This window comes from Trifolium pratense, linkage group LG7 (assembly GCF_020283565.1).
Source record: "Trifolium pratense cultivar HEN17-A07 linkage group LG7, ARS_RC_1.1, whole genome shotgun sequence".
Taxonomy (NCBI): domain Eukaryota; kingdom Viridiplantae; phylum Streptophyta; class Magnoliopsida; order Fabales; family Fabaceae; genus Trifolium; species Trifolium pratense.
In genome coordinates this window covers 26989522-27003254 of record NC_060065.1, presented here as the reverse complement: position 1 = coordinate 27003254, position 13733 = coordinate 26989522, and the positions used below count along the sequence as shown (strand labels likewise).

The following is a 13733-nucleotide window of genomic DNA, read 5'->3' as shown; positions in this document are numbered from 1 at the left end:
ACTTACACCCGGTTTATCGTAAAATTAGTGAAGCAGATAGAGCTCAGGTTGATGGTATGCAGTCACGTGGAATTAGAACTTGTCATATTATGGGGTACATGGTTGCTCAGAAGGGTGGATATGGTGATGTTGGGTTTACGAAGAAAGATCTTTATAATTATTTTGATAAAAAAATGCGTGATATTGTTAAAGATGGTGATGTTGCTGCATCGCTACATTATCTTAATGCAAAGTCAACTACTGATCCCATGCTCTATGCTGAATATGCTGCTGACAGTAGTAATGGACGGATGAAGTCTCTGTTTTGGGCTGATGGGACCAGTAGATCTGACTATTTCTGTTTTGGAGATGTGGTTGCATTTGACACAACATACAAGAAGAACAAATACAACCTCCCGCTGGTTATATTTTCAGGTTGTAACCACCATTCTCAAACAATAATTTTTGGCGCTGCGTTGGTATCAGATGAAACCACGGAGACGTATAAGTGGGTGTTGAATTGTTTTTTGGAGTGTATGGAAAATAAACGCCCAAAAGCTGTGGTGACAGATGGAGATAGGGCTATGAGGGAGGCCATAAAAGAGGTTTTCCCCGATTCGACCCATCGGTTATATGCCTGACATTTGAATAAAAATGCAGCTGAAAATGTGATGAATTCAGGTTTTTTGAAGGGATTTAAAAAAGCCATGTTCTCAAATTTTTCAAAGGATGATTTTGAAGAGTATTGGTCAGAGATGATTAAAGAAAATGGAGTTGAAGGACATCCTTGGGTTATCAAAACCTACGAGAACAAGTTACTATGGGCAACCGCATACCTGCGGGATAAGTTTTTTGGACGTATAAGAACTACGTCTCAATGTGAAGCAATCAATGCAATAATAAAGAGTTATGTTAGAAAGAAAGGATGCATCTTTGAATTTATGCAAAATTTTGAGCAGGCTCTGAGAGGCTACAGAAACAATGAACTTGTTGAAGATTTTAAGTCAAAGTTTTCAGAACCTGTGTTGACAACTCAACTACGTTTGATTGAGAGCAATGCCGCTAAAATCTATACAGCGGAGATTTTCAAAGAAGTGAAAGAAGAAATTATGAAGGCCGGTGAATTGATTGTTAAGCATAAAAAGGAAATTGGAGATACAAAGTTTTATACTTTGACTAAATATTGTCGGGATGTGTATGAAAGAACAGTTGTTTACGATGGTGATACATTCCAATGTTTGTGCCGGTTGTTTGATTCTCGTGGACTTCCTTGTTCTCATATTTTTCACGTGATGAAGGAAGAACATGTTGATCACATTCCTAGCAGTTTGGTATTGTCGCGATGGACCAAGGATGCTAAAATTGATTATTTGAACATGGTGGATGTTAATGATCCAGTTGATTCCGATGTGATTGAGCTTGCCCGTTTTGGTGCATATTGTTCTGTTTTGACATCATTTTGCAAAGAAGCTTCTAAAAAGAATGGTGTGTATAGGGACATTATGGATGACCTCATGAATTTTAAAAAAAAATGGCAGTGTTGAGGATCCTATTGGAACACAAAAGTCAGTTGTTGGTGATCCTATCCCGGTTCAGAGTAAAGGTGCTCCAAAGAAAAAAAAGAATGACACAAAAGCTCTCAGGCATTGTACTCATTGCAAGAGTACAACTCATAATGCGAGGACTTGTTCGGTAAGTTTAATAATTCTTGATTGTTTATCTTTCGAATCATATCATATGTTTTATTAATTATACTGTTTTATATTTCTAGTAAAATTTATTTTTTATTGTTATAAACAGGAAAAAAAGAGAAAAAAAAGTTGCAACGCTGAAAGTAGTGTGCAAGACATAAATTCAGAGCTACCGGTAGACCTTTGTGAAAGTAGTGTGCAACAGAAAAAGAAGAAATGTTCAGAGCTACCGAAAGATCGTTGTGAAAGTATTGTGCAAAAGAAAAGTAAAAAATGTTCAGTGCAACTGAAAGACCGTGGCGCTAATGTGTCAACACCAACAAATATTGATGTTGTTGAATATTTGTGATGGATAATTTTCGCAAGTGAACGAATTACCACGTAGTAATAAAAATATCGATCCACAGGGATTGTGTGATTAAACTAGTCTAATAGTGTTCATAAACATTATGCAAGAAATACACATAAATTGGGGGTATGTTGCGTGATGAATTGTTAGAAAACGTGCTTTGATATAATGGAAAAGCGAGGTAGAATCATCGGAATCACCTAGTCTATAGCTAAACCACATGCAATCTACTATATCATAGGAATTTACTCAAGTGTTCACAACTAGATCAACAAATTAGTGAATCGCAATCTCTTGTCAAAATCCACTCTATTCGTTGTCGATACTCCCCCGATCTCTCGGGCGGAAGCTACCTACAACGAATGATATGAAAGCGCGTCGATCGTTCGCTACACTCTATGTCTCAATCTCTCGACCGGAAACACTCGAGTGCTCAATGCAATTCAGTTCAGAAATTAAATCAATACTCTCGCACGTGACTTAACTCGAAATCATTACAACACTAATGAAGGATTATAAAGCATTAAGAGACGAATTGCATTAAGTAAACACCGTTACAGAGTAAATCCTTACAATTAAGCAGATTACATGAGATTCATCTACATCCTAAGCTATCCTAGATCCTACCTCCACAAGGGATTTAGCTCCTCATGTTGCTTCGTTCGCGTCCTCGCTTCAACTTCATGGCTTGAGAATCCATGCTATTGAGGTGCTCGGAGCTATCCTATGGAGTCCTTGATCTGGATCTTGATGCTTCCAAAATCAGAGAATAGATGAATATTGCAGAATTTTCCAACCCCTTAACAGAAAAATGCAGAATCCTTATATACTGAACGCAACCACGCCGCGCGCCAGATCTATCACGCCGCGCGTGGTTGCAATTTCTTCAACGACGCCGCGCGTGTAACGGTATCACGCGGCGCGTGATCAACTCTGAGGCCTCTGATCTTCAACTCTGCCATCTTCACGCCGCGCGTGATAGCTCCACGCCCCCGGCGTAGTTGTTCCTCTTCTCTTCACGCCGCGCGTGGTCAAGTGTTACGCCGCGCGTGATCAAGTCAGAGAGCAATCCAATTCCTGAACAAAGCTTCACGCCGCGCGTGGTCAGGTATCACGCCGCGCGTGATCAAAGTGAAAACTTGGCTCCATGTGATCTCCATCACGCGGCGCGTGATGGGCTACGCCCCCAGCGTAGTGAAAATCAGCAATTTCCTGCAATTTTTCCTGTTTTCTTGCAAAACAAGTAATCAAGCTTATGATTAGATTTCTCTTACATTTATTGCTTAAAACCTACTAAAAAGCATTTAATGTTGCTAAAAAAGGCTGGATTAGAGAGTGTGACGATCCGTCATCAATTTGAATTGGCCTAATTTTGCTAAAACAAATATACTAACAAGATGTTGGAAAACATGTTACAACATCCTATTTGCTAAAGGAAATCTCGCGCATTTAACATGAGCATCTGCTATATATGGAAATCCACTTAAAAGCGCGCTTATTGAAGATTTGATCTGATCAGGTGTTTTAAGGATAAGATAGACTTAATGGAACAACGGTATGATTGCACTTATCTTCTAAAGTCCCTTAAACACTTTTGGAAAGTTTATATACATTCTTGATGAAGATCAAAAATGAATCAGATCACCTTTTATGACTCTCAAGGAGCGTCCTAGCTTTTGTGAAGCAAGAGGAGCGTGCTAGTTCACTATATATGTGAAGACCAAGTTCAAGACTAAGTATCTTATTGAAAAGTATTAGAAATACATATTGAGTCTTTATTGAGTCTTTGTGCTTGTATTTTGTTAATTGTGATTCTTGCTTGTGGATTCTCTAGTAATATATATTCTATTGAGTCTTTATTGAGCTCCCTTATATATATTCTCTAGTAACTCTTTTGTAATGTTAAGCTATTGGTATTCTATTGAAACCCTAGCCGTCTTTCTCTTTTCCTATTTGTGTATCTCTGATTCTAACAGTATGAACTACATAAAATGTCATCGTTTCCATGTATATAGCTTTGTGTGTGAATATATAAAATTTTATTTGTTCCTATAAATGCAACTGGTCATACCAGGTGAGTTCTTAAAGAAACACAATAATATTTCTAGTGGAAATTCAGTCGAGTTGAAAGTAGGGGAAGGAACATGGTTTGTAGATGTGAGTTTTAATCAACATTTTGATTATGGATGGTTCACTAAAGGTTGGCCAGAATTTGTGAGAGAATGCAAAGTAAAGATTGGAGACACTTGTGTGTTTGAGATTATTGATTTGCAAAATCATGTTTTTAAGGTTTCAATTATCCTATCCTAGATGTTCAGTAGAACGTTTGTTTTTCGTCATTTTGCAATGAAATGTATATGTTATGTTTCATATGAACTTTAATACAATCACACGAGTTTATTTGAGATGATTGATGATCAAAAACTCATGTTCAAGGTTTCAATTAGAAGAACATTTATGTGTTTTGTTAATTTGCAACTGGTGTTATTTTAGAACTTTCTTTCTGTGATGTAGGAGAGCTTGTAACACTCTAGATGTCAAGAAGTTGTTGTGATTATTAGTCTCTCATTTCATTTGTAAATTGTAATTATTTCTATCTCACTTAATTTATAAATCGATGGATTCTATATAATTTAGAGCCTACTAATTATATTTATAAATGGATGAATTATATATAATCGGTGGCAGGTTTGATAGAAGCATACATACCTGAATTGGAAAACCATTTGACAGAGTATCATCTAAAAAGTATAACACCCCGTATCGATTTATCTAGAATATCGATAGAAGCATACATAACTGAATCGAAAAACATTAATTTTCATTACATAAAGATTCTTATCTAGAATACCCGATACGTCAACTCGTATTGTTTACGGTTGTCTCGTATTACCAATTCCTAGCATTCGTCTATTCTTCGCAAGTTGGATACCGTCTAACTTATCACTTCACCAACCTCGGCCAAAATTAATATATATTTTTCATAATAAGGGAATGTTAAGGGAATAACAACACACCTTTTTTATTCCTATTGTCATATTCATTCATTTATCTTCACAATCAAGCAAACACCTTTCTGTATACCAATTTATTGACAAGCTAGCTTCAATGTCCATTCACCATGGACGTGGCAGTGAAGCTAAGGGAATTCACTTCTACCAATTTATTCAACTTCGTCACTTGCAAGACCAACAACTAGTAACCACACTCACCCACTTATCTTCATTCATACATTCTTGCCATTTTTGTTTTTTGATAGCATCTTCAACAAACAAGTACAACAACTTCTTTTGCATTAATATTTCTCTTCTTTGTTAGGGTTTCCCAACACTTTAAAGTGAACGTTTGAATTTGATATGTTTATGAAGTTCTGCTTTTTGTATAGTATTTTCTTATTTGACTGTTTAAGGTTTTGTAGTCAATGTGTTTGTTGAAATGCCTCAACAAAGAATATTGCATACTTGCTTTATAAGATATGTGTTTGTTAGTACTACTGAGTACTGACTCGTGTCAATTTTGAAGATGACTTATTAGGTTTGTAGTCATTTATTTTATTGGTACAAAATAACTGAGATGACTTATTTTGAATTCAACAGAGCTTAAAATTGGTAAGACAGTTATTTGCGAAGTGTTGTTATGTTCTTTTGGCTGAAGGCCTGCAACACGTTCTTCGTTATAGTTTAGGGTCCGTTTGGATTGACTTATTTTTGAGCTTATTGGAAACAGCTTATGCAAATAAATAAGCTTTTATGAATTATTATAAGATTTTCATGGTAGTTTATGAGAAAACAACTTATATAGATACAAGGTAAATGAAGAAGATGAAGAAATAGAAAAGAAAACTAGTTGGTAATGATGCACCGTTAGATATGGTGGACATTCAAAATTTAATGGCTATTATTTTTCAATAAGATCAAACGGTTTAAATTAAGAGATTTATTGAGATCTATGGTGCACCAAATGTAATATTAGTCCACCTAATACATTTTGTGTTAAAAACTGACGGAAGGGACCATTGTGACGGGTGTGGTTATGGTGCATAAGCCCAAACTTATGCACCATGCATAAACTTGCTTCCTACACCCACCATATTTGCTTCCTACACCAAAAGTCAACCAAAAGTCAGCCCAAACCCAAAATTATGCAATCCATTTCTCGCGCGCCCCCCCATATACTACCCCATTACTTGCGCGCCCCCCATTTGCTTAGCGCACCCCCCAGTTTTTTTTTCCTTTTTCTCCTAGATTTCTTGTGAGCCCCCCAATTTTTTTTTCCTCCCGTAGATTTCTAGCGCGTCCCCAATTTTTTTCCCTCCTCCAAACTTCTAGCGCACCCCCCCAAATTTCTAGCGCGCCCCTCGTTTCCAATTAAATAATAACTTTTGTTCCTTTGAAGTATATATTATAAAAATCCATTTTTAATTAATTTTCGTCATACAGCCCCTCGAAGCCCAACATAATAACGAATGGTTCATGTATATATAAAGCATACTTGTCAAACATACAATTTAATTTTAAGTTTTATCAATCATAATCACAATATAAATAAAATTTCATACATTAATTAAATATATATATATATATATATATATATATATATATATATATATATATATATATATATATATATATATATATCGATTTTTTTTTACAATAAAAAAATGATCGAATCCAATATCTCATGCATACTATCCAAAAAAATTTCAACTAAACTAACCCTAATTGCTTTATATGATTTTTTGCTTTATGTAGCATGGTTTTGTAAAATGGTTATGTGATGTTTTACTTAATAACGATGGTTTCAATGTATAACATCTTGGCACTAATGCCCATATGAAACCATTTAACTAAAATAATGGTTTCAGTGTATAACGCTATGAAACCATTTAACTAGACTAATGATTTCAGTGTATAACATCTTGAAACCAAATAACAAGACTAATGTTTCAGTGTATAACGCTACGAAACCATTTAACTAGAATAATGGTTTCAGTGTATAACAGTATGAAACCATTTAACTAGACAAATGGTTTCAGTGTATAACATCTTGAAACCAATTAAAAGGACTAATGATTTCAGTGTATAACATCTTGGCACTAATGCTCATATAAAACCATTTAACTATAATAATGGTTTCAGTGTATAACAGTATCAAACCATTTAACTAGACAAATGGTTTCAGTGTATAACATCTTGAAACCAATTAACAAGACTAATGGTTTCAGTGTATAACATCTTGACACTAATGCTCATATAAAACCATTTAACTATAATAATGGTTTCGGTGTATAACGCCATGAAACCATTTAACTAGACTAATGGTTTCAGTGTATAACGGTATGAAACCATTTTTGCTGTGGAATGGTTTCAAAGAGTTGTTCTCCAAAAACATATTTAACCCTTAATAAAAATTGTGAAATAAATTTAAATTTTTAAGACGATATAAAACCGGAGATGATGAGGCTTTACAAAAAAAGTTGTCACCGATTGATTGATTCACATTTGTTAATTGTTTTTATGTTATAATTGTGTACTATAGTTTGTGAATAATGGTTTAAATATTTATCACATTTGGTCTTTTGTTTAATTACAAAACCATTAGACAATTATTTTGGTTTCACATAGAAGACTATCAAAATCATTAAGCCATACTTATGGTTTCAGTAATTATTTTGGTTTCACATACAAGACTATCAAAACCATTAAACCATACTTATGGTTTTAATAATGATTTTAGCGTATAACATCTTGAAACCATTTAACCAATATTAAGGATTTCAAAAATCTATTTTACCTTCATAGTTAATATTAATTGTTTAACAATACTAATGATTATATAAAATCATTTATGTTACATTAGAACTTCTTACCATAACAATCAAATCAAGACTACATACAGAACCACTCCATCCTCGATTACAAAGTTAATCACATTTACTTTTTTTTTTACACACACAAATTTAACTTATTTCATTACTTAATTGGTTCTCAATACAAGGAGGAATCGAATAGAAAACACAACGACTAGCCTATGAATTGGCCGCACTAGCTAACATATGAGCAACCAAATTCCCTTGACGCTTTACAAACTTTACCTCAAAGTTGAAATTTAAAAGCAACAATCTCTTAATATTTGAAATAAGGATACTAAAGGCTAAGAAAGAGAAAATGGTACAATCCAACTCAAAGCCCCATTATGCCATGCCTCCACTTGTTGCTGTCCTGATTATCTGAAAGAGAGCTGTGCAATAAAAGCAAGCAAACATGTCAATGAAACTACAAACATAGTACATGAAAATGCTAATGGAAGAAAGCTAAAACATACAATCTAGTACATTCTAAAGCATGCATCAATGTATCATCCTAATCCTTATGGAGTACATACAACCTTTGCTCAAGCAGAGTACCAATTCCCAAGCTTAACCCCAAACAGAATTCCACTTGAGCAATAACCCATACCCTTTCCCTATAAGCATTCTACTCCTTAATATAAAACCACACACACAGTTTTTTGGTTGTGAATGCATATTAGAACAAGAAGAAATGCAATCCAAATATTTTTCACTAATGTTTTGCAAAGGGCGCATTGGAAAATACAGTTCAATTCAGGGCACAAACAATGAGGTACAGCCTACATGTATCATGTACTTCGGTCATATAGATGTGCTATGTTCTTGTTAATCATTAATATGTTGGAATCTAGCAAAATCAACAAGAATCATAATAATATAATAATGCTAACAAATATGATGAAGATGATAAATGAAAACTGTTTGAAAACTACTCTCATCTCATAAACTATAACAAGTTATTTCACTTGGCAGCAGCCACAGCAGTTTTGTTTTTAGTTGTCTTCTCTTCAGCTGAGTTGTTAATCTCATCCCATGCTTCAATCCATGTCACCATGGCATCAGCTAGTTTGACAAAGTAAGGATCAACAACTCCAAGTTTCTCCTTGACTTGCTTGGAAAGTTCAATGTAGCATTTCTGAACAGAGGTGGCATCTTTCGAAAGAGTCGCAGCTTGGAAAAATGGAATGATCTCTTCTTGCCAGAAGATACCTTTGTACTCCTTTTTCAGATTCACAAATGGGTTACTTGCTTTGCTGTGCCATATGTATGGAAGTCCAGTTTTCACTCCAAGTCCCAAATGGTCACAGATAACCTGTCAATTCATAAATGAGTTGTCGATCATTAATATGTTGGAAATTGGAACAGAAGACATATAGTACAGTATTCATCAAGCAATGAAGTAGTACTAACTAAATGAAATAGTAATGATTTCTTGCTTATTCTCATGACTTATCCAATATGTTCCTGCACGCCTAAACAGTTCGCCGTCATCTCAGATGCACCATCCTCCTCTTGTGATTCTGCCATCCTTATGAAAGCCGGCGTCGACGTTGCATTTCAGCCATCCTTGTCGTGGTGGTATCCATTGATAAACATGTTGTACCTGCTCATTAATCACATTTACTTATAACAAATTAAAGTAATAAGTCACCAAATTTAAGTTAGGCAGCCAAAATTAAAGCAAGAGTTTGATTAATCAGTTAGATCACTGCCAAGAATATTCATTCATGCAACGAAAATCGATAATCACGTTAACAATATATACAGTATCCAATTTTTTCACCGGAAAATCTCATCCATAATCAAACATGTCAATAATTCCATCGTCTCTCACAATATTCCTAAACTTATTTCCTCTCCCAACTAATTGATCAAAAATAAATTCAAGAAAAATCAAATTAAAATTATACTTCAATAAATCGGGAAAAAAGAACAGTGAATCGACATTTCAAATCAGGAATGTCCACCGATCAACAATTCATAATTGCATCTAATTTCTAGACAGCCAAGGCCAGATTGTTCATAATACCAAAACCCATAAATTCCAGTTTTCTCCCTAATTCTTATGGAAGCTTTGATCGAATTATGCGACCTCATTGGCTAAATCCATCGCAATTCACCAATTCACCAATAAGATTTCACGTTCTCAGCTCAATGATGTTATCGCCGTCGCTCGTTTCTTATCTAAGTGCTCCGATTTCACCGATCTACACCTAAATCAGTCGCAATCGAGTTCCTTCGTTCAAAGATGAAAAACGAAAATCAAAGAAGAAAAAAAAAAGGGTTCAGATTTGAAATCGCAAACCTAGAATTTGGGGAAATGGATGAAGAATTGCATAAACAAGTAGCAACGAATTTGGCTAGATGATGCGTGATGCTTAGACCTGAGAGAGTGTGAGCTGAGAGGGGGGATTATTACACGTGTTATTTGAATCTGATGGTGGACATTCACTTATGTACTGTGCATAAAAACACCCTTATGCATATTAACTTTTGCCCATTGTGACTAACAATCATATATATAGTTAAGAGATCAAAGTGAATCTTTTTTTCTTTAAGGAACTAATATGAAACCTAAATTTTTTTTAAGGGACCAATTTACTAATTAAGCCAAATCTAAATACCTTAGTTTATGGCAAAAAATTAATAGGGAAGAAACAAAACTACACAACATTGCAAAACAAAATAAACAACTTTTGAAGAACATTAATATACCCTATATTGTTTTGCACCCATTTCACAAAAATACACAAAAAACATACTCTTGCACATAAATAGAAAAACAATTTGGGAAGGAAAGTCCCATAAGTGTAGCTCAAATGATAGCTACCAGAGACATTATTGAAGTGGTCGGGGTTGAACCCCGGATTCCACTATTCTCCATATTTAAATGTGTGAGTCTAGTTACTAGGAACTTGTTATTTCAGTTTCAGTTAAATGGATTTTGTGAACAAACTTGTTTGTTTCATGGTGTTTTGTTATGTTTCGTTTTGTTTTTATTGTCGACGATGAACTCTTCTTTGCTTATTACTTTTTTTCTCCATTTAATGTTGAATACTTGATTGATTCAATAAATAGGATTAACTTATTAATAAGATTTAAAAAAACTCACAAAATAAGGCATTTAGAAAAATAGGATTATTCCTTTATACTTTGCAATGTTAAACATGTTAGAAAAATTCAAGGGAATTTAGTAGAATTAGTTGCTCATTTTATTGATTAGTTGACGTAGTATGATTTTAGAAAACAAATTTGTAATCAATCGTTAGTTGGTTTAGTGGTGATTGACGCTGAACTTGGTAGGGAGGGCCGCAGTTCGATCCCCACAACTACGATCATGAGGGGGTTGGAACCACTTGATGCTAGAACTGATCTCCGAACCTAGTGGAAGAACCTGGGGTGGTTGTGGGTGGCCATAGCCACCCCTAGAAAATTAATAAATTACTAGTATACCCTTGGTATTTTAAATTACACTTGTATATTATATATATTTATTTCGGAGTGATATTAGACAAAAGTGGAGGGGTGGCTGTGGATGGCCATAGCCACCCCCAGAAAATTAATAAATTACTAGTATACCCTTGGTATTTTAAATTACACTTGTATATTATATATATTTATTTCGGAGTGATATTAGACAAAAGTGGAGGCTGGTCGAGTTGATTAAAGTGGCGCCCGAGTTCTAAGAGGTCTTGTGTTCGATCTTTCTATGAGAGCCGTTTCTGTTTTATTTTTTATTTTTTTAACAGAAAATCAATTTTTTTTGTTATTACAATCTTATTTTTTTATTTTTTCCAGGCCATTAGACATCTTCTTATGTATATGTCAATACAATACAAAAAATGCACAATCTCTATTTATTTTTCCTAAAAAAACACAACTATTTTTAATTAAAAATACGAATTTTCTTTTTAAGTATATGTGTAATATAATAATAAAATATATGATTTACTAATGATAAACTTTTTGAAGTATATGTACACATTTTGAGACAAAATTTTTGAGTGAATATGACACATTAACCAAACAATTATACTCATCTTACATATTAAAGTGGAGATTATTTGATTGAACAAAGCTTACAGTAAACTTAGCAGTAACCTATATTAACAAAACCACATGTCTTGTTAAACTTTTTTTTTATTTGAGAAAAAATGTCTTTTGATGGATTTGCAATTGTATTATTGACGGACTTAGTTTTCATGGACTTAGATTGCATTATTGATGGACTTAAATTGATAATCATATCGATGACACGTTTTTGAGAGATGAATTAGAGAAAAAAATGAAAACTATTGCATGTAGTTTCATTGGGTAATTTTTTAGTTTTTTGACAATTGGGTAATTTTTTTAGTTATAAATTAGAATAATTAGAATTGAAGCTAAATTTGTGATAGAGCTTAGAAATAAATTTGTAGTAGAATTAACCTCTACATAGGTTTCAAAACAGTGTGCCTTGTTTTTAACTATTTTATAATTTTTTTTTCCTGCATGGTATATATGAAAGTTCATAAACATTTTGATTAAACAAAATTTTAGTAGTAAATTTTGCTAGTAATATAAGGAACGTTTTCTAAGACCGTAGATATGGAAATATAATGGTGCATACTGTTCGTTGAACTTAAGTTCTTATCTAGTGCATAAAAAAAAAAAACACATATATGTAAACTTAGAACCATAGTCCTTCTTTTGATTTGGGGAAATACATTGAACACTAAGAATGAGAATTAGTAGGATGCTTATGAAGGGAAACATATAACACAATTATAAAAGGTTCGGGAACACAAAATGTAACATTATCGTCCAGACTCACACCATAAACAGTGCAGAAATTGACCCAACCGTTGAATATTTTGCATGCAAGCTTACCATCATGATTAAACCAAAATTCAGCAAGGATAGCGTTGACCTTCACAATCGATCAAAACTATATTTGAATAATTTTAATTGCAATTTTAGAGTAATTTAATAAGTTTTTAGAAAGAATGCATAATCAAAGGAAATAATTTATGAAGAAATTAACATATAAAAGAGTTTGAAGATTAAAGACCAAAGGAGAAAGAAAAAAAACTTATAATATAGGGGCGCGATTTACCTCACATGCAGCATTATGACGTCAGCAAAAAATTGATCAATGCAGGATGATGCGTTTTGTTTGTTTCCTGCTGACGCGTCAGTCACATAATGACGTGATTTAATTTATAGTTGCGCAGATCTGCCCTATTCCATTTCATGCATATATACTGTATATGGCAGCCTTCATTAGAAAAAGGAGAAGAGACTTATGGAAAAGAAAGAACGTGAGATACAAGTGTCTAGAGTTGTAGTAGTCTGAATGAGCCCGTCCATCAAACCCGATTTTTTCTTGGCTTGGGCTGTAAAAATTCTAGCTTGAATTATTTTTGGGCGTTTTAGCGAGACCTGTTAAAACTCGTTTAAAATATGGGCTACCTGGAATGGGCTGCGGTCAGCCTGCAAGTCCAAATAAATTATAATATTTATTTTTTAAAATAAATATAAGTAACTTATTTTAGATAATTTGAACTTAATTTGTATTATAAAGAATTTCTTTTGCTGCATTACAAGTTTTTCAAAAATCATCCGCGCTACTAAAGTAGCAGACAATATTTTTTCCTCAAATTTCCCATTTTTATTACTTAAGTAACAAATGAACAATAGGGTGCGCCAAAAATTTGAATTACTGCGGTGGCGAATAATTATGATTGACATTTATTATTATGATATTATAAAAATAAAAATGATTTTAATAATAATAATAATAATTAAATAATATTAGCATTATTATTACTAGTGGCCAAACGGGCACGTTCCGTGCCCGTTTGTGTGGTCCATATTTTCTATT

The 13733-nt window shown here is 33.7% G+C and overlaps 2 protein-coding genes across 4 annotated transcripts; one reads left to right on the top strand and one right to left on the bottom strand.

Moving 5' to 3' along the window:
- The first annotated feature begins 686 nt into the window (after positions 1–686).
- LOC123896159 (protein FAR1-RELATED SEQUENCE 5-like) lies at positions 687–2019 on the top strand. Its single transcript, XM_045946579.1, has 3 exons — positions 687–1468; positions 1518–1671; positions 1780–2019. The coding sequence occupies exons 1-3, from the start codon at positions 687–689 to the stop codon at positions 2017–2019; spliced, it is 1176 nt and encodes a 391-aa protein (XP_045802535.1).
- A 6585-nt stretch (positions 2020–8604) lies between these two features.
- On the bottom strand, positions 8605–10309 carry LOC123895379 (probable UDP-arabinopyranose mutase 1). Of its 3 annotated transcripts, none has more exons than XM_045945653.1 (3): positions 10176–10309; positions 9281–9473; positions 8605–9182 (listed from the first exon to the last, which is right to left on the bottom strand). In XM_045945653.1, exons 2-3 carry the CDS (start codon positions 9314–9316, stop codon positions 8832–8834), a joined length of 387 nt encoding a protein of 128 aa, XP_045801609.1. In that variant the 5' UTR covers positions 9317–9473; positions 10176–10309; the 3' UTR covers positions 8605–8831. The 3 variants fall into 3 exon arrangements, with proteins under 3 accessions (XP_045801609.1, XP_045801607.1, XP_045801608.1); XM_045945651.1 differs by having other exon boundaries at positions 9281–10083; positions 10176–10305; XM_045945652.1 differs by having other exon boundaries at positions 9781–10263.
- Between the last annotated feature and the right edge of the window lie 3424 nt (positions 10310–13733).

Bases quoted from the DNA above. Each gene is read 5' to 3' on its own strand.
- LOC123896159 (XM_045946579.1), top strand. From the start codon at position 687: ATGTTCTCAAATTTTTCAAAGGATGATTTTGAAGAGTATTGGTCAGAG. The intron at 1,469-1,517 runs GTATAGGGACAT...AAAAAATGGCAG, and splicing joins GCTTCTAAAAAGAATGGTGT to TGTTGAGGATCCTATTGGAA. The intron at 1,672-1,779 runs GTAAGTTTAATA...TGTTATAAACAG, and splicing joins ATAATGCGAGGACTTGTTCG to GAAAAAAAGAGAAAAAAAAG.
- LOC123895379 (XM_045945653.1), bottom strand. From the start codon at position 9,316: ATGAGAATAAGCAAGAAATCATTACTATTTCATTTA. The intron at 9,183-9,280 runs GTTAGTACTACT...ATGAATTGACAG, and splicing joins AATCATTACTATTTCATTTA to GTTATCTGTGACCATTTGGG.